At 29.3% G+C, this 22,714-nt stretch overlaps 1 protein-coding gene and 1 pseudogene across 1 annotated transcript; both read right to left on the bottom strand.

Moving 5' to 3' along the window:
- Positions 1–1,508, bottom strand: part of LOC111241649 — a 2,849-nt pseudogene extending 1,341 nt beyond the window's left edge.
- A 13,446-nt stretch (positions 1,509–14,954) lies between these two features.
- Positions 14,955–18,542, bottom strand: LOC106760087 (auxin efflux carrier component 1-like). Its single transcript, XM_014643521.2, has 6 exons — positions 17,728–18,542; positions 16,068–16,308; positions 15,905–15,990; positions 15,334–15,491; positions 15,120–15,196; positions 14,955–15,024 (listed from the first exon to the last, which is right to left on the bottom strand). Exons 1-6 carry the CDS (start codon positions 18,524–18,526, stop codon positions 14,955–14,957), a joined length of 1,431 nt encoding a protein of 476 aa, XP_014499007.1. The 5' UTR covers positions 18,527–18,542.
- Between the last annotated feature and the right edge of the window lie 4,172 nt (positions 18,543–22,714).

Genomic DNA, 22,714 nt, shown 5'->3' with positions numbered 1-22,714 from the left:
GTGCTATTGGATTGCCTGCATCTATTGGTGCTATTGGATTGCCTGCATCTATTGGTGCTATTGGATTGCCTGCATCTATTGGTGCTATTGGATTGTCTGCATTTATTCGTGCTATTGGATTGCCTGCAGCTATTGGTGCTATTGGATTGCCTGCAGCTATTGGTGCTATTGGATTGCCTGCAATCCAATAGCACCAATAGCACCAGAGCACCAGGGTTTGCTACAGTAGCACCAATAGATGCAGGTAATCCAATAGCACCAATAGATGCAGGCAATCCAATAGCACCAATTGCTGCAGGAAATCCAATAGCACCAATAGATGCATGCAATCCAATAGCACCAATAGATGTAAGCAATCTAATAGCACCAATAGATGCAGACAATCCAACAACACCAATAGCTGCAGACAATCCAATAGCACCAATAGATGGAGGCAATCCAATAGCACCAATAGATGGAGGCAATCCAATAGCACAAATAGTTGCAAGTAATCCAATAGCACCAATAGCTGCAGGCAATCCAATAGCAACAATATTGGTGCTGCTGTGCGAACCCTGGTGCTTTGGTTCCTGATGAGGCACTATGACCTCAAGAAGATAGGGGCCAGGGGTGTATAGCATTTTCTGAATTGCCCGTCTAGGCTCTTTCTTCTTCGTCACACGCTACCCGGGTATCCCACAAGCATCTGCAAACTTTAGCATGTTCGGGAATATCTCATTCTCCCTCGAGGGATCTCCCATATACGTGTGATCTCTGTTGGCCTTGTAGAACCGGTCCTCCCACTAAACAACCATACCCAAGTGCTGATTATTCAACAACAATATCTTAACAGGGAGATTCTCCACTCTTATAGTTGCCAACTCCTGAACATTCATTATGAAACTCCCATCTCCATCAATGTTAACAACCAAAGCACTAGGATTCGCTACAGCAGCACCAATAGCTGCAGGCAATCCAAAACCCATAGCTCCAAGACCCCCTGAAGTCAACCACTGTCTAGGCCTCTTGTACTTGTAGAATTGTGCAACCCATATTTGATGCTGCCCTAACCCAGTGCTAACAATAGCATCTCCATTTGTCAACTCAACAAGAACCTCAATTGCGTGCTGAGGAGAAATCTCATCAGCAAACTTCTTATAACTCATAGGAAACTTTTCTTTCTGCACATTAATATCTGCTCTCGAAGCTCCAAGATTCCCAGTAATGGATGTAACTGTTATACTACTTTTTGGCTATATTGCAGGATGATAGGTTTAATCAGGAACACGTGCTTTGGATGATTCCCAGTAATGAATCCTTCAAGGATGTGATTACTGAGGGTGATGGCAGAACAAGGTACTGACTGTCAAACCAAATATTCCCGCAAGTCACAGCTTCCAAATCCTAGTGTGCCTCCTACGTTCTTTTTGTAACGTATAATGGGTTGTTCCCCTCTTTGGTTCACTGTCATGATGTTCTTCTTTGGTTCCCCTTTTTGTTTAATAACTTTCTTAGTATGGCTCACAAACTTAAACTGCATTCCCTTAGACATCATGCAATACGAAAGTGAATAAAGTTATTAAACTTTTCTTTTAGACATCATGCAATCTGAACAATTTTAGTTAATTTGGATTTAGTACGGAACGTGATGATACTCGTATCACGGATGTATGCTTCTTTATTTGATAGGTTCAAAGCTTTCCTATGTGCTCTGATGTAACTGTTATACTACTTTTTCGCTGTATTGCAGGATTGTTGGGTTCGTGAGAAGAAACAGAGAAACCCAGAGAAGAAAGACAAGAGAGAACATAGAAAGTTTGTAATATGAATATTATTGTGATTGAAAACTTACTCTGAAAACGTGAGTTGGCTACAATATATAATCAACTTACGCCACAACACAGAGAATGACCGAACGGTCAAAGCAAAAGACCGAACGGTCTAAGAGAGACAAAAAAACCGAACAAAAGGCCAAAAAACCAAACCACGGAACCGTACGGTTAAACAAGCCACAAAGACTGTTCGGACCACAAACATAAAACCGAAAGGTCAAGTCTAAACAACAAGGATGACTCTGTTATTAGAACCTAAACAATACTAAGAAAGTTGAAAACTATTTCCTATTCAATCCATAATTTAATTCTTTCATGTATATGTTTTTCAATACTTCATTCAATCCATAATATACTTTTGCTACCATACCTTTCATTTTCCTTTCGGCTTTAAGTTTTCATTACTGAGGTGTTTATAACCCTTATAAAACTATTTCTGTCACAAGTATAAGCAGAATCTATTCAAATCAAGATTCAATGAAAATGAAATAAAGACATCATGCTATATGCACATCCCTCTTTTAAGTAGTGGAAATGGCAAAGTTAGACTATTTATGGGAAATGGGTTCTCTACATAAAACTGAAAAACCACTTTTGTTTCCTTAAAATCAATGTGATTGTTTATTGGATTGGAGAAAGATTGCAAGAAAGTTGCTTCATGGAAAACACTTAAATGTATTGTTAATTGCACTGTGAAATTACAATTTTAGTAATAATAGGTGTTCATAGTTCAATATATCTAATAATAAATACATTTCATTTCAATAAACCATAAAAGAATATTTGTCCTATTTATTCGTGAAGCCCGTATATACCTCCATTTACTTTGTTTTATTCAAAATAGGAATGGGTTACTATCATTTATGCTGAAACCTATCAGTTTCTTAAAAAGAAATTATCCAAATAAACTCTAAAGTAACCTACCATGTTGGGAAAGGGTTACTATTCTCCCATTTAGATTATCTACTGGGAATTTGGGATGGACAAATGAAATTGTACCCATGTATTGTTAAAAATGTACTAAATAATAACCAACGTATCCAGAAGAAGCAACAATCATGAACTGAATCGAAAGAAAATGCAGAAGAAGAAACGCACCTTGCAAGGCAAAATCTGATTCCAACCAATGAGCAGAGAGAAGGTCTGAATAGAAGCAGAATGAAGAGATGAATAGATAGATGAAGGTGATTAGGTAGAGCATGAGAAGCAGAATGAAGAGATGAGTAGATAGATGAAGGTGATTAGGTAGAGCATGAGGTACGGTGGTTGGCTTTTGGAGAAGAAGTTGCAATTCTTTTTATTAGAAGAAGTGCAAGCTAGTCACGTCCAGCAGGTGGGCCATGCTATGCATCTCAAGCATCGGCAGAAATAAGAAAATTCATTCTACGCTTATATCTAATTTAACAACTTTCACATGAATTTAACCAAAATATAAATTATATATATAAATAGATGACAGAAATTATTTTAAAAGATAGTAATGTTCCAAATGAAATAAGTTGTGAAAAAAATATTAGTTAAATGTATTTAAATATATGTGTACTTCAAAATACAATTTATATTGCGGTATAGTAGTGCTTTAATTTATATATATATATATATATATATATATATATATATATATATATATATATATATATATATATATATATATATATATATATATATATATATATATATATATATATATAAGTTTGTTAATTTATGTAAGCAGGGTTTTCAGTTGGTACATTTTAACAAAGTGTATCAAGTTTTAGGTTACAAAAATGTTCCTGTTAAAAAAGAAAATCAATTTTAAATCCAAGGGTATTTTAATAATTTTAAAATAAAATTAAAAAAAAAAGTAGTTATTAAAAATCCGGTCATGAGAGAAGTTATTAGATTTTATTATATATTTTTTAAAACGTAGTTGTTTTTTAAAATAAAAAATAAAATAAAAGGTAGTTGTTTTTTTAACACAGGTTTTATAAACCCAGACGTGCTTTATAAACTCAGATGGGTTCTATAAACCCAGGTTCTATAAACCCATACGGGTTCTATAAACTCATACGGGGTCTATAAATCCTAAACCATAAACCATTATATTTTTTAAAAGATAGTTGTGTCAAAATATATATTTTAAAAAATTAATATTTTACAAGATAATTTTAATTTTTTTTAGATTTAAATAAAAAAATAAAAATATAATGTATAAAGAATAAGATATAACTGAAGGTATTTTAAGAAAAAGATACTGTAATTTTAATAATGTATAAAAAAATGAAGATATAAAAGAAAAGGTAGAACCATCGTCTCAATCTAAAAAACAAACTAACCTGACCACAAAGGCAGTACATTTAACTACAGTTAACTGAACCGAAAATTTATTAAGTTCAGGTTTTAAAAACTGAACCATAAAACAGTAAATTTAAGTTATAGTAAAAATAGGTTCAGTTCTTTTTAGTATAATATAGTACAATTAACTGTAGTACAATATAATTAATTATTTTTTGCCCAGTCCTAGTTTTATCCCTCACTCTAAAATGACATCAGAATCATGAGCTCTCTCATTCTCTTTTCTCTTTCTCTCATTCTCTTATTCTCCTTTTGTTCTCTTCTTTCTTTTATCTCTCAAAAAATATTCTGAGAAGTTCCTGAGGGCTTGCGCAATGCAACGCAAATAAGTGTTGGGATAAACTTAAATTTTAGAGATTTATTATTTTATTAGTTTTTGGTATAGTAATATTTGATTTGATTTGATAGAGATAAAATAAGAATAAGTAGTTATGATTTTTTGTTTATCTATGTACAGGGATGGCAAAAAAATATGCGAGCACAGGTATCCGCGGGTAAAACCCGCGGTGGGTAGTTACTACCAGCGGATATTTACTACCCGCAGGTAACGGGTAGCGGGTATTTTAATACCCGCTTCTAAGCGGGTCGGGTACGGATAGTATACTATCCGATCCGCGGCTACCCGTTACCCGTAAAAAATAAATAAATAAATTAATTTATATATATTTTTAATTAAATTTAATTAAAAATAAAATAAATTATATTTTATTAGATTAAAATTAAATTTTAATTTATATTTAATTTAATTTATATTATATTATATATATATTTTTTGTAATTTTATTTAAATTTTATTTTAAAAAATATAAAATATATTTTTTTTTTAGTTTTTGTGGATATCAGCGGGTACCCGTGGATTTTTAAAATACCCGCGGGTATTTTTTAAGCGGGTAGCAGGTACATTTTTATTCGGCGGGTCGGGTTGCGGGTAGGCACTATTCGTGCCCGACCTGACCCGTTGTCATCCCTATCTATGTGGAATATTATTTTATGATAAGCAGATTTTATTTGTAAGTAAGTTGATATTTTATTGTCAATTTTTATTATTTGTATTTGGCCCAAGGCCCGGTTTGCACCTATTTAAAATTGCCAAGATTTAATGAAAATCATCCAGAATAGATTGAAGAGTAAAATTATTTAAAGTGTATATAGTGAGATTTTTCCAACATACCTCAGGAAATATTTTTTGTTCATGATTCTGTCAGTTTTTCAAAAAAAAAAAAGAAATGGCAAAATGATGGTATTTATGAGACAAACTAATATATAGCATGAAGGAAGAATTATAACATATTGGAATTTCAATGTGACTCCAACCTTTATTAGCATTAAATAGGGTTTTTTTTTTTTTATAAAGTAAGCAAATATGGTGGAAAAGGCAAATTTTAAAAAAATTATGGAAATAATCATGTGCTGGTGGGGAAGACATTAAATCAAGAAATCACCTCCACACAATTTTATTTGTCTATAGCTGAACACACTTTCAGGTTTGAAGTTGTTTGGAGGTGTATGACTTCGATGTATTTATTGAACAATTTTTTATCTATGTTGCCTAATTCGTTTCATTCAAAGCACAAGCCGAAACCCACTTTGCATACATTAGTTTTATGTCATCATCAAACCTAACTACTTAGACAATGTTACCATAAATTGTAAGAATTGTCAATAAGACAATTAAGAAAAATAAAAATACTTCATTCATAACATAAAATATTTGTTTACAATTACAAAGTTCTTTGTATAAGTTGTTCCAATTTTTTATTTTCAATTTGAATATAAATCAATTTTGTGTATGAAGAAATTATTATTACTTGAATTTTGAACGTAAATTTAAGTGAATTGTATTTATATGATTAATATGGACCATAAATTTATGTTTTTATTAAAATAATATTTAGTTAGAAAATGTAATATCAATATAATAAATAATAATAATAATAATCAATATATTAAATTATTGAAATTTTATTATGATATATATATATGTATGAATGATTCGAATAGACTTAGATTTCACTACATCATAATAAATAGGTTTAAAAAATTAAATCACGTTTTTTTAATATATTTATTAAATCAGAACAAAAATTTGATTATTTTTAAAATGTTTTATCTTTTTAAAATGGTTAACAAAGACATTATAATTTTGCATTAGTTTAGAGATTAGATATGAGACTCAAAAGAATTAAAAGAACTTGTTAGATGTTGATAGGATTTTGCATTAGTTTTATCTCTTTTCCAATTTAGTCACCGAACCACCATTGCCATACTAAAAGAATTTCATTTACTTTAAATATATATAAACACTTTAACGGACCAACTACACGTAACATATTATATTTAAACGGAATATCATTATATTCATCTTTCATGCACACAATCAATCATAGATATCATACATTAAAACATCCAAACCAAACAAGCAGAGTAAGCTTCCCTTATCTTAGTTTACCAACGAGTTCCAAGCATCCTAGGGTATCCTATTCTTGTCCACGAAACTCTTCTCTTCACTCTTACACTCACAGCAGTGCAGTAGCAAAGATCTTTTTTTTTTTCTCTGTATTTGTCTAGGTTTTCAAGGAAGAAGTTGGTCCTTCTCCTGGCAGAAAAATCCCCCAGTTTATCTTCAACTCCTTTTTATAACCCTAAATGATATAACCTAATATGTAAAAAATACGCCAGCCCTAACCTCTCCAACTACCCGAAAATCTCTACCTTATTCACTGTTCACTGTTTCGTGGAATAAGATAGAAAATGTTTTACACTCTCTCACGTTGAAGAGCCACTCCTAATTGGTTTCTAAACACAACCTGGGACCCATCACAAAGAAAAAAAAAGATTTAATATCTTCTATCTAATGAAACAATTAAAATAATTATATCCAAAAAGATAAAAAGAAACCTCTACAAAGATAAAATAAAAGTCCTTTCTCTCCCCATGTAACTAATATAATATAATAATATAAAACGATAATGCAAATAATAATCAAATTAAACCCATGCATTTTCACAATCAAAGGGTCAAAGAGAAAATAGATAATATATAATTTAATACATGCACGAGCCAAGCAGTTTTCTTTTATCTCTCCATTCAAGCTAGAGACAGACAAGAAAATTATTTCCAAAGGGAATTCATTCCCTGATATGTATTAAATGCATGCAATGATCACAAAACTAACCAGAAAATTTCTCTTTCATTCTCCATAAACAATAATGGTATAATCTTGCAGTGGTCAATCAAAAGATAGAAGAAACAAAAGCAATTCTCCCACACAAGAAGTATTACATTCTAAAAAATTTATTCCAACAAGTAAAATATAAACTTTATTTAATTCCATCCTAAAAATTAAAATAAAATAATTATTGATTAATTTTTATAAAATTCCTAAATATTTTAATAACACCACTTCATACCATAATTAAATATTTAATATTAGAAATTATAAAATAAAATAAAAAAAATATTTTTATTTTATCCGAATCTTACACTACCACACACACTTTGTCTCTCCCATCCAATACCCGCTCCCTCCACGTCACCTTCCATACGATTTTCTTCTTTCCTTTACTTTTTATTTTTTTTTTATATTTTTTTATTTATTATTTATTTATTTTTTCTTATTTTTTAATAATTAATTATTTTTTCCTAAGTAATTTTAATTATTTTTTATATTTTAATTAATTGTACTAACTATATTAAAATAAAAACAGGAAATAGAACAGAGATTATATAAAATTACGAAAAGACAAGCTAAATAAAAATAAAGTAGAATAAACACAATAAAGTATAATAAATTGATAAAAATCAAATAATCAAATAAAGAGAAAAAAAAATATTTAAACATAAGGACAAAATTGGATGTTGACAAGGTAAAATTAATTGTCTCATCATAAATGAACCAAATTATAATTGAATCTAGATATTTGGATTACTACGATCCTATGTAGAAAAATTACTATCAACATTGAATTGGAAGCTTTTTCAATTTTGTAATAATTGATTAGGCTTGAGTGAATATGAAATCATATATGAATAAATATGATTGAAATTGTGAAGTTAGTCACAATGCATTGCAATTGAAATCATGGTTATGAATATTGTTTAAGACTTTAGCCACATTGAAATTGTGATGATAGATAAGTGAGACTTATGCACATGTGAAGCTAAGGTTGAATGAGGCATTGTAAATGTGGAAAAGGAATTAGGTTGAACATAATCAAACCCAAAACTATAGACACCAAACCGGGTTAAGTAATTGTGTGTATAACACACGCTATTGTATTTATATCTTTACAAAAGTGGGGCACGATAATATAACATAATAAATATTAATAAATCCAAATGACATATACAAGTAATTGAGCTAACTTAAGCATTTTTTTCATATGTTAAATGTTCTATATCTAGTAAATTGTACAAAGTGAAATATTGTCGTGTCGTCTGTTGAGGAATATATAACAAAATAGTTAAGGTGGTTTTGAGATTTTGTGAAAAGGCCACTAAAGATATCCCTTAGGGGAATACATCACATGATTTCTTGTTATATGACAAAGGGATAAAGGGAAACTGCGAAGAAAATTATAGGAAATTATTAAAAGAGATCTCGTAGGGAATATATGAGAAATTAGTTTCTTATTCTTAAAGTCCAATTCCATTATGTGATTCACCTAGCTAACAATGTATAATGGGATGACACTATTGTTGTTGATATGTTATTATTTACTAAGTTATAAGTATGCATTAATTATTGGATGAAATAAGAACTTAACATATGATCATATCATTTTCTATTTTTTGTCTACTAGCTTATCCTATACATTCTTATCTTGACTAACAAATAATCTTTCAAAGTTTTGAAAATGTTAATATCCTTGATTATCTAGTTAGATACTTAAGATCATATGTTTCATAAACAATATCATAATGTCCTTCACAAGCCTCTACCAACTCCAAGTCACCCATTAATATATCACCTGAAAAAATTAATTATAGAAAACAATAAATTACCCAATATATTACGAAAACTTTAAACATTTTTTTATAGTTAACTTACTCATATCTTTTTTGTCTTAGTGTTTAAAAATACTTAAAACACATTGCAGGCACATCAATAACACCAACAAATTTAACAAGGATGTCCTTATCACTCTACACAACATATAAAATTTCTTTCTTTTTTCATCAACTTTTTATTTTTAATTTTATTTTTTCTTCTCCCTATTTTTGTGTTTTCTTTTCCCTTCTCAACCACACACCGAGAAATTTCGGAACTACCCTTGTCACCCTCTATCAAATAAAATCAAAGAGAAAATTGTTTAAGCTTTTTATTGTATGCACCTCTTTCCTCGATGTTTATAAATGATTTTTGTATACTTTTCGTTCCATTAAATATTACATTTTTTTACTCCAAATTCATTTCGACTTTTGTTTTTGCAATTTTAAAATATTGATTCTACTATTCCTCATCTTTCTCTTTTACATAAGTATTATATAAAATAGAAAAGTAAATAATTATATAAAATATTACATGTAACTATAAATAAAATTTCATTACAATCCAAATGTTTATTAATTTTGTAAACTTTAATAACGTTTATAAAATTTAAAAATAACTTTTAAAAAATTACCGAAGAAAATAAATGTAACATCTCAAAAATTTTTAAGAAATTATATAGGATTATTAGCATTATAATATGATAAAACAATTTAAGGATGTAATTAAAGTTAAGCTTTTTACGGTCATCCCAAAATAGACTACGAATTTAAAATTGTACAAGTGTGAAAGTTCTCAAAATATGGGAAAAATCTAAGAGAAATCCTAAGAATTAGGGGCAGCTATCTCTGTCTCTTCCAATGTCTACTCCAGTGAAGCCTCATCTCCCTTTGCTCACATCCAAGTGGATGATCATCACAAAGAAAAGAGCACAACACATACAACACACAAGAGTAAGGGTAAGTTAGGTTTTTAAAAACATGTAAGTCATTATACAACAGTTGAAAATAGAAAGGCATGTGCATACAAGTGATTAAACAAATTATCCTATCATGTTATGACTCACTAGACTCATCTTCAACCACACATAGCATGCAAAGGACCATAATACAACATAGACTGAGACTGAATACATTATTATGTTACCAATGACCGACCACGTGATTTGACCATCCAGACTAGTATGAAATGTCGAGTTCCAGGGGTTTGTGCACTTGTGGTGGCCTCTACTGCTTTGCAAAGACATTGCCAACGGGTTTCACCCTTACCACACACAAGTGTAAGTCCATCCAAACTCATCTTGGCCCATAAATGGAGACACCCAAGACTAGGACCTCCTACTATTCTCACCACATGACTCATCACTCTCTAATTGAGCATGGATGGTCATTAGAATGTCAGGATAAACCCCATAAGGACACTCCGGCGATTCATACGATCAATCATAACAACTACAATGGCACCACCATGTAACCTCCCTTGAGGATCATGGAATTACGTCCATCAATCATACTTTTAAATTTGAAACACAACTAATGATTTTCAACGTTCATACACTTGTACATAATTATACATTGTCATTTGAATCAATACAAGATCATATATAATTCATACATACTCAGACATTACATACTTTCGCAGAAACATCACTTATTAACACAAATTTCTTTATAACCTTTAATTACCAATACTTAAGTAATTCAAATAGTTTGGAGACCCTCACCAATGGCTCCGGAATGGTCAAAAACCCCCAAAACGACCTAAAGAATGTCCAAAACGGACGTCCAGAACCCCCAAAACATCAAAAATATTAAAATCACTCAATCTGTCGCAGAAAATTCGCTCAGCGCACACCTTGTGGTGCGTTGTGCAAATTTTTCCTACTAGTAACCCTTCGCACAACGCACAGAGTGCCCTAGGCGACTCTACATAATCTGCAGCGCGAAATTCTTCATATTTGAGGAACTCACACACCCAAAACTTACTCTAGGTCATTTGGTGAATTTCTAACACTCCAAATTCGATGTATAGGTTGAATTAAATTTGTCTAAAGGTTCACACACACTCCTAACATCAATCTCTAGTAATTATGCATCAATTTAGATCTAATAACTTCAATTTCATTTACTTAGAGATTCAAATTCTAATTTACCCTTTGAAAACTATTTCTAACCATTTTAGTGTCTCTAATAGGTCACAATTGACTTGTATGAACTACCTAAACCAACTCACTCAACCTGGTATACCTATTTCTCAATTTGACTACCTTGGTTCCTCTAACAGGATCTTAAATACCTAATTTTCCTTGAAATATTGATCTGATAACTTAATTCCACTAACTTAACTTCATTCAGCCACTCACAATCAACATCAAATTCTGCTCATACTAGTTCATAAGCATAATTTCAGAATCACAGTATTTGATGAACATAAGGCCAGTTGATTTCATATACAAAATTCCTAAATCTAGTACAAACAACACCAATGGACAAAGCAGAACATACATGCATTCAATTTAATATTTCTAATAACATTTTAACTCCAATTACCCTAACACACAGAATAATTAAGACATGCCCTGTTTCCCTTACCTCTCAAGTGAACAGTAAATGCCCAAAGATGAATGCACAGTGTCCTGTTCTTAGAAAAGAAACCTAAAGGCACCTATATCTCACCAAATGGTGATAGGAATTAGTCTCTAAAATAAGATTATGGTCAAGATTTTGAGTAAAAATCACAAGTGAACCACATGCAGTAGAACTTGCTACATGATCAAGGTTCAAAAAGAGGAAAGTTGCTTACTCTATGAAATCGCAAATGTAATCGGTGAAAATTGGAGCCCGTAATGCCAAGATCGCCTAGACGTTTGCGGAATGGGAATCCAATGGCTCAATGGAAGGAAAATCTAGAGAGAAGAATGGGTTTTGGAGAAGGCTAGGTTAGAGAGATGTTTGAAGGAGACAAAAAGAAATACATGTTTCTAAAAATGCCTTCAGAAACCGTTTGTGAGTTTTATTTTTTTTCTAAAACTTAAATTCTATTATTTTTAATATAATTAAAAATTTTACTTTTAATTTAAAGGTTATTACAATAAATATTTAAATTTAAAATTATTTCAATTATTTTTTACATTATTTTTTAAAATTTTAATTAAATATTTTTGTATACATTAGTAGAGATTATAATACATCACTTGAACAAAATTATTAGAAAAAAAAATAAACCAATGATATTTGAATTTAAACATTTTTTTTATCTTTTAAATTTCAATTTATGTTGAATTATGATAAACAAGATATAAAATATATTGGACACCCTAAAAAAATTTTACAAATAACTAGTCAAATTTTTTAAAGATAACTTTTTTTTTGAAAGATAATGAAACTTATTTTAATAAAACAAAATTTTTTCAAATAAAAAAAAATAAAAAATAACAGAGAATAAAAAATATATTATTTAGTAATGAAGGATTTACACAAATAAAATTTAAAATTTAGAATCAATTTTTATGCGAAAAAATAAATAATAAATAAATATATTAGTTACTTTGAACTATTAGTTACGCTTGAAATGTTGTATTATATAGAAAAAATATTGTTTAATTTAGTCTATCACAATTTTAATATACTTATGTAAACATTAGTGTTTAAATATAATTTCAGTATGTATTAAACTAGACCATCATTGATTTTAACTTTTCCCAATTTGGTATAAATGGCTGTTATGTATTTGTAATTGCATATTGATATACACATAAATCACATTCTTCTATAAATAAAAACGTTACATGTTATATCTATTTTTAGAAACAATTAATATTGTTCCTTAAAAACCAATCTAATATATTTTTCAACAAACACTTAATTGATTTACATGCACACATATTATATAAACTTTTATTAAAAGTATTGTAATATTTATATATGTTAAATTGACGTAAAAAATCAGTGTCGTCAAAATGGGTTGAAACCCGTGAGCCAATCCGGTTTACCATAGGTTTGAGTCAGGTTGGGTTAGAAAAAAAATACAAAAGTTTTGATCTGAGCCAATTTTGACTCGGTTTACTAAGAAATTGGCTCACATGGTTGAACCCGTGGTGGATCGGGTTGACTCACCAATCCACCTATTTTTTTTAATTAAATCAAATTAATTAAATTAATTATTCAAATCTTATTTTATTTATTGAAATCAAATTAATTAAATTAATTATTTAAAACGCACAACCTTTACAAATTAACAGGTAACATTATTGTTATTCTCATATGTGTTTAAGTATTTATTATTTTGTGTTTCAATATTATTCGTTATCACTATTTTTTATTTTATTGTAGATGAAGATAGAGAAGAAAATGCTTCAAGAGAGCATAATACTATGGATTTATCCATTCATGACTCCCAATTAATAGATGGATAATATTATAGATTAGATAATTCAGGAATATATCATTTGTTTTTTATCTTGTTTTTAGACCTATTTACAAGCATGACAGTTTTATCTTGTGCTATACATTTTTGTTAACGGTTATATATGTAATTTCTTAGTCAAACGGTTGTGTGTGTTTCATTAAACTAAATTGACAAAATTTTATGCTTGATAGCTTAGAATGTATATAACAATATAGTTCTTTTTGCTTCACTTTTTTTTATATCAATTGGTCAAATTATTATTGTTTCAATTTGATCGATCAAAATAACATGTTATTAGAATCTCAGAAGAAAAGGGTGAAAAAAAATGGTTAATTAAGTGAGCTAATGAACCAATCCATTTAACCTCCAAACCTGTGGTGGGTCGGATTACCTTTCTTGACAACTCTATAAAAATATCATACTTAATATATTTGTGGTATCTACATTGAATTAAAAGTCAATTTAAAATAGATCTAAATAATCATAAATAATTTAATGTAAAATACTCAAAACTTGTAATGATAGAAAAAATTGTAAATGATAATTCTAACTTTAGTGATTGTTAGTTCCCAGTTTTATTCAAATAAAAAAAAAAACAGAAAACAACATAGCTTAAATCTATGAACTATTGAAAATATAAATTAAAACGTAAAATATTAAGAACTGTTGTTGTGATTTGTGTCTATTGTAGGGGAAGAACTTTTTGCTTTTGTCGATGAATCTAAACTTCACCTGTAACAAGAAATTGTACAAGAAAAATAAATATATATTAGAACTTAGAAGGTACAAAATACATAATTTTTTTTTATCAAAATAGTACAAAATTAGATGCATGTATAAAATTATTATATAGTTGAGAAAAATACAGAAAAACAAATCTCAATTTCAGGTGTTGAGCATAGCGTTACATTGATATTTTTCCAACGTGTCAAGTTTTCTTTAAGACGCAACATTTTGCTTTATCCAACAACATAAAGATGTTTATTTAACATTAAAATAAAAATAAACTAAGTTTATGAAAAGTAACAATAATAAACATGTAAGTATATTTTAAAAGAATAAATTAGTTACTTCTACATTAACATGCATATTAATGAATTAATTAATCAATGATTAAATTTTATTTAATTGTAAATCAATTCACTCTTATTTTTTAATATATGATATAATATATGTATGTTCAATGATTCACTTGATTTCGAGAAATAATTATAACTTTTTTATTTTTAAAAATGTGTTGGTAATCGAGAAGAATGTTTATGAACTACCATTATAACTTCAACTTTAATATAATGTGAGATTTTTCAGTATTTTATTTTCAGTACGTTCTAAGTAAAATTGATTAATAGAAAGAAATTTGTCAAACTTATACCTACTTTTATTTTCTTCTTATGTTGCGTCCAAACAACGAGTTAATCGATTCCAAGTATCACGAAGTATAATAGTGAAATGGGCAACGAAATCATCGTTCCAAATATAACCCTGTGAATTTTCAGATGTTAAATTGTTGTATTCATAAGGCACAAAAATAGTTTTTTGAATAATTATAAATTTAAAACATATATACACACACTTACGCAGTGCTTATAATGTCTGTGTGGAGATTGTACTGTTTGGAAAATATAAAAGTGATAATAGATTGGGGAAGAACAGCCTGCAAATTGAAAATGGTGAAAAAAAATAGTTATTTATAAAATTATAATCTTAATATAAATTATAAAGTTAGAAGAGTTAGTGAAAAAGATGATTATTTATAAAAATATAAAAAAATTATAATTGGATTTCACTTACTTGAATAATCGCAATACGTAAAAGAACTCCTCGGATACCAATGGCTATGGCTGCGACAGCCATCACTGCGGGACCAACGACGAATCGGGCGACCATTGATACTATTGCCCAAGTGTTTCCACAAGCCACCAGTTTGGGTTGTAATGCCATGTACAAACCTATATATTTAATTATTATATTTATCAATAATCACAAAAAACTAATCTTAATATATTATAATTTTTTTCTATTTTTTTTAATAGGTTTCAAATAATCTCTTTACTCATACTGAGAGATTTATACACAGTAATATAATTTTAAAAATAAATAAATTATATTTTAATTATTTAAATTCATCTTATATTTTTTCCTCGTCATTAAGAATTGTTTAAAGACTTGTTTTCAAAATTTAAAATGCTCTTGCGTCTGTGTTGTTTCATTTAAAAGGAACAAAATAATAAATTTCAGGGCCACAAGGACCAAAAAATGGCCTAATAATTTCATTTTGTTTCCGTAAAATGGAGATTTTAGGACAGAAAATTAGCCTAAATTAGTTGACAATGACACACAGTGATCATAAATGAATATATACCTATACTGAACATGGCCATTCCTGTCCCTGTTTTAGACAATATTAAAATCGAACCATCTACTATCAGAGGAATCTTTATATTCCACCTGCAAATCAACACGATAACATTTACATAAAAAAAAACAGTAAATAATAAAATAATAATAAAAATTGTTAAAAATACCTAAATGATATGAGAGACCATATGAATCCAAGAGCACAAGCGTAGGTATTAGGGTTTCTAATTAGATTCCTCCAAACCATGGTGAGAATGAGCCTTGTCATGACACTAGTACGTGGCATTTCCTGCTTTTTATTATATACACCTCCTTCTTCGATTTTCACCTCTTTTGGATTTTCGATTTCAACCTTTTTATTTTTGATTGCTTCAATATCATTCTTCATCACTATTGACTCGTGTTTCACTGTATATAAAATGAAATAATTAACACTACAGTACAAAAAAAAGTTTATAAAAAGTTTCTACATTTTTTAATTATATTTTTTTACTCCAAATTCTTTTGAGAAATTTTAAAAATTACTATCTCTCTTCGTTACAAAATATTATTGATGTGACTAATATAATATGATCATGTTTTCTTAATCGCTTGTTAAAAGTAATAGAAATATAATTTATTCGTAACTCAATTTTCTTTTTCAACAAGAAATGGAAAAAGAGATAAAATATAAATTAAAATCACAATTGAGAGAATGAGTTTTATCATCTCATCACATTCTTTTAAAATTAAAAATGTATTTTCATATATAAAGCATAATTTGCTTTTCATCTCGGTTCTTATATAACGTTATACACCTATGTTTTAATATTAATTAATTACTTTTCATAAAAAATTAAAAATTGGGAAAAAAATATAATACTATCAAATATTTCATATATTTTCCTTTTTGAATATAAATATTTAGAAAAAAATTATAATTGTATAAATTTTAAATCAAAATATCAAATAATAATTAGATAAAAGTGAAATAATTAAACAAAACATAACAAAAATTACAATAAATAAAATTTTATGACAATCATAATATTTATTAATTTTACAAACATTAATGAAATAAAATTAATAGGTTAAAAAATATTTCAAATACCTTTTTACTTTTTTTAATATTATAATGAAAAAATATATTTTCTATACAAAGTAATAAATATTATAATACATTACTTAAACCAAATTCAACATAAAAAAAATTAAACTAATATAAATCAAACTTAAAGATATATTTTTTTTTTATTTTTTAAACTTTAATTTTATGTTAAATAATAATAAACAAATTTCACGATAAATTATTATGTTATGGTAAATAAAATATTTTTCAACAACTATCTTAATAAAGTTCTATTTGTGAGAATAGATTAAAAAATAAAATAATTATATATAAAATTATCATAACAATATTTATTATATATATATATATATATAATTAAATGTGTGTTAATTATAAAAATAATTTTATATACCACTTAACATATCATATAAAGCAAAATAATTGGTTGCATATGTCCTTCAGTAATCACTCGATTGATTTGCAGAGCTCATGTTACATCAAAATTTATTCTAACTAATTTAATATTTCTCTATTTTACATTAGTGTAGTCGAGGTAAAAGCTATCAAACTTATTACATTAGTGACATCTATATCACTTTTAAAAACCATTATAAATATTTATAAATAACTTATGTATAATGTATTTTTTAATAGATTGAAAAAAGTTATTGAAAAGTATAATTAAAGATATTATAAAATCAAATTTATCTTAAATATTTAATTTTTTTTTTTTATCTTTTTTAAGCATCAAAGCATAACATACTAAGAAGAAAATAAACCTTGGTTGTGAATAGTGTCCTTCCACAATTTTTCGTCTATCTCGAAGATTCCTCTTTCAAAACACTGGTCTCGAAGATCACGTATGGTGTTAAAACTCAAAGATCTTTGCATGGACAAAATCTGTGTTCCACGACGATTTGACGTTGACCAGTTACCAGACTTGTTGAAGGAAGGACTCTTCACCGCCACATGAATCTCTCCATTTTCTCTCATTTTCGCTTCAGTATGCAGCGGCTCGTTGTCGCCAAGCGAGAGAACATCAGAGTCAATGGTGAATGAGACGATGGAGCCACCGTTATCAGGGAACTGCATCGAAATAAGGCTTCTGGCACCTCTGTATTCGTACAAGAACAACATGAGAGTGAACCACACCACACCTTGCATGATGAAAATGTGACTCATGAGGACGGCTGATGAGTCTCCGTACATGGCTGTTAGAAGCGGCACACCGATGACCACCGTGTTGGGCAGCGTAGTAAGTGAGAAGAGGGTGATGGTCCAGTCTATGCTGCCAAATTTCGTGAAGACAGAACATAGGAAAAGAGCACCCAGAATCACCAATTTCTGAAGCGTGTCAGCGGTTATGAACCTCAAGTTCATAGTGTAAGGATTGTTGGTAGCTAGAAAATAGAAGTTAAGGAAAGGAGAGGCAAAAAATGCCACGAAGCGGTTTATGCCAGAGCATTGTTCTGGCGTGATGATCTTCCACCACTGGACGGAGCCATAGGCTAGAATCATCGGCACATATAGTGGCACAATAGCAGAAAAAGTGTTATATATACCTTGGCCGTTTATCATTGTTGTAGTAGTTAAAAAAAGATGAACAATAATAGTGAAAAAGAAATGGCAGAATGATGGTATTTATAAGACAAACTAAGATATAGCATGAAGGATGAGTGAAGAAGACAAATTGAAATTTCAAACCTTTATTAGCATTAAATAGCGTTTTTTTATAAAAGTAAGCAAATATGGTGGAATAGGCAAATTTTAGAAAAATTATGGAAATAATCAAGTTGTGCTGGTGGGGAAGACATTAAATACTACTTTGTTTTTCATCTCCGTTCTTACTACGTAATGGTGTATACGTATGCTTTAATATTAATTAATTACTTTTTATAAAAAAATAAAAATTATGAAAAAGAATATAATACTATCAAATATTTGATATATTTTCATTTTTGAATATAAAATATTTAGAAAAAAATATAATTGTATAAACTTTAAATTAAAATATCAAATAATAATTAGATAAAAGTGAAATAATTAAATAAAATATTAAAAATTACACAAATAAAATTTTATGACAATAATATATAATATTTATTAATTTTATAAACACTATAAATTACAAAATATTTCAAATGCCTTTTTACTTTTTTTTCTTTTACATTATAATGAAAAAATATATTTTCTATACACAGTAATAAATATTATAATACATTACTTAAACCAAACTCAACAGAAAAAAAAAATTAACCTAATATAAATCAATCTAGATTTTTTATTTTTTAAACTTTAATTTGTGTTAAATAATAATAAACAAATTTCATGATAATAATGTAAATTATTAGTAAAGTTCTACTTGTGAAAATAGATTAAAAAATAAAATAACTATGTACAAAATTATCATAACAGTAAGAATCTAGAAAATAAAATATTAAAGTAAATAGATATATTAAAATAATGAGATGGACATTTTTATTTTAAAGTAATTTTATAATATAAATAGAACTTTCTAAAGCTCGGTTCATTATCTAAATCATCTCTATCTCTCTAGAACACTATTCTTCTATAGTTTTCTAATTTCTCTCTATAAATTCCCATGCTTGGGCTGTTTGTTTGACGATCAGGAGGTGTCTAGAGATCACTGCGTCAAGGGCTACACATATGACCGATCAATTAGGCAAATCGAGCGGGTAAGTAGTTAACCCTTTTCTCTAGCGTCTAGGGTTCTTGATTCTGCATAATGCTTCTGTTTGCATGGATCAAGAGTTCCTTTCTTTCAATTTCTAGCTAAATTTAGGTTCTAAAGGTTCTTTTCTATCATCAATTGGTGATGTGTAGGCGTTTCTAGAAATTCCTTGCAGTGCAAGCAAGCAATTGGGGTTTTTGTGTGCTATGCTAGTTGATTAAGGTGAAGCTAGATTTTATTGAATTGATAACTTAGTGGTCTGTTTAGTAGTTGTATGATTCTTGAGCTAAGTGCATGGAATTAATATGTATATTAGGTAGGAAATACGTATTTTGATTTCTCTTGAGTGTGAAATTGATGAATGATGATAATGAAATGTAATTGAATGATGATTGATGTGTATAGGTCGTGTGAAATGGTTGGAAATTGGTTATAAGGTTGTTAGATTGTAAACGAAGTCTTAGGTGTCAAGTTTTAAGGTAATTTAAGGAAGTAGAGTAGTGAAAATGAGAATTTGGGGTTTAGTGTGCATTTGGTATGTGGGGGAGGGTCTTGGTAAGTCAAATAGGACTGGGTTGAGCCTTTAAGTTGATCAAAAACATGTCAAAAGTAGTAGAATGAGATTTGGGTCCCTAGGTTGAGAAACTTGGAGTTTTGAAGAGGGAATTGGTTCATAAACACTTTAAATTGATGTTAGAAAGGTTTAGAAACACTTACTTAAGTCTAATTAGGCATATAACACGAATTAGGATGGTTAGAAGTTGGAAAAAATAGTTAAAATTGGTAAATGGGGTTTGAGTTGCATAATTCTGCAGAATTTGTGTTGTAGAATTATGCAGACTCGCTAAGCGAATGGATTCGCACAACGAATGGTCATAGCGAGTTGCTCTCTGCCTGAGCAATTCGCACAGCGAGAAGGTGCGTCGTGCGAATGGTTGAGGGGTTTGCTCTCTGTTTGATGATGATATGCACAACGAATCTGTGCATTGAGCGTCTGATTGGGGTTTGGGATCACTGCCAGATTTATTCGAATAGCGAAGGGGTGCGCACAACGAGTGTTTGGGGGGGGGGGAGGTTGGTAACTGTCTGGGCTTTCGCATAGCGAATTGGGGTGCTATGCGGGGGGTTGAGGTCTGGTACCACTGGAAGTTTATTCGCACAACGAGATTGGGTCGTTGTGCGAGAAACCTCTGGATTAGGTCTACGAGAGTATGCATTGAGCGAAGGTCCTGATTTATTTTACTCTTTTCTTAATTGTTCTTGTTTGATTAAAATGAAGTGGTTGACTATTTTGGATGATGTATGAATGTAAATTGAATCATATGAGTATCAAAGAATGGAGTTGTGAATTCAAATGGGAATAAAGTATAATTTCAAAGTGGAATCTCTCAGTGAGATATAAGTATGTTTAGAATGAATACATGGAGATTAACATTGGGGGTTATCCTAACACTAATGATCTTTCATTCTCACATAAAGATGATTGATTCATGTGATGAGAGTAGTAGGAGGTACCAGTGTAGACGCTACTTGGAGGTCTATTGCGCGGTAACGGACTAACCTTGTGTGTGTAGTAGGGTGAAACCCATGGCAATGACTTTGCAAAGTAGAGGCCACTACAAGTGCACAACCCGCCATAACTCGATATTCATTCTAAGTCTGGATGATCAAGTCTAGGTTATAACATGTTAGGATGCCTTAATTAGTTTGTCTTACTTGAATAATTATGTGAATGTGTTATGCTAATTGTATGAACTCTTTTATATCTAGCTTACTTTTCCGTTTGTGATTGTGTTTTGTATGTTTTGGTGTTCTTTCCTTTGCAATGATCATCCCCGTGGGTGTGAGTAGAGGGAGATGAGATCTCTGTGGAACAGACACTTGATGGGGACGATCCGACAACTTAGTTAGTATACTATAGTCTGTAGATATTTTGGTTTGATCTCAGTTGTATATAAAGTTTTAAATTTAAAGTTATTTTAGATAACTGTAAGTTAGACTTTATATTATAGTTTTAACTGTTCTATAATATTCTTCATGTGATAACTCTTTTATATAATGTTACAAATATAATTAAATATTTGTTAATTAAAAAAATAATTTTATATACCACCTAACATATCACATAAAGCAAAATAATTGGTTAATTTGTAAAGCACATGTTACATCAAGGATCAACATATTACATATGTCCTGAGCAATCACTCATTGATTTGTAGAGCTCATATTACATAAAAATTTATTCTAAAACTAATGTGATATTTCTATATTTTACATAATCAAGGTAAAAGTTATATCAAACTTATTACATTAGTGACATTTATATCACTTTTAAAAACCATTATAAATGCTTATAAATAACTTATGTATAATGTTTTTTTAATAGAGATTGAAAAAAATTATTGAAAAAGTATAAAGATATTATAAAATCAAAATTATCTTAATTTTTTTTTTCAAATATTAAATTAATTGAATTGTTGAAAAATTATAAATATGATTTCTTGCAAAAAGTTCTTCAAATAAACTAAAAAATAATAACCAAAGTGAATAAAAAGGGGTGCGTAGCGCGAAATCCTCACAACGAGCATCACTCTGAAGTTCTATAGTTAACCTAACCAAACAAACCGAACGGTTAACTCAGACTTGGGAAGCATTATGTATAGTATGATATCTAGGCCGAACGGTTAGCATCCAAGACTGATCGATCTATCCACTGTAGCAGCGCTCATCAACCAGGTCAAACCAGGGTCAACGCTCGTTAAAATTCAGTCAAGTATAGCGCTCGTTAAGCACTCGCAGACCACGATAAATGATGTTGGGCCACTATTATTGGGCCAACATTCAAAATGTTATTGGGCTAGCAGTTCAATATATCAAGAATATCTTGCTAAAGATGTTACCAATAAGGAGTATTGGTAAAACCTGAAGATGTGTTTTGATGATGCTGCAACTTATAGATTTTGGATGTAGTAGGACAATATTTAAAAAGCAACTTGTAGATTTTGAATGTAGTAGGAAAATGTTAAACATTGTAATTTTTACTGATATAATCGATTATGGTTAAGCTATAATCG

Source organism: Vigna radiata, chromosome 5 (assembly GCF_000741045.1).
Source record: "Vigna radiata var. radiata cultivar VC1973A chromosome 5, Vradiata_ver6, whole genome shotgun sequence".
In the NCBI taxonomy this organism is placed as follows: Eukaryota; Viridiplantae; Streptophyta; class Magnoliopsida; order Fabales; family Fabaceae; genus Vigna; species Vigna radiata.
The sequence above is the reverse complement of the archived record's forward strand: the minus strand, read 5'-3'. Positions and strand labels throughout refer to the sequence as shown.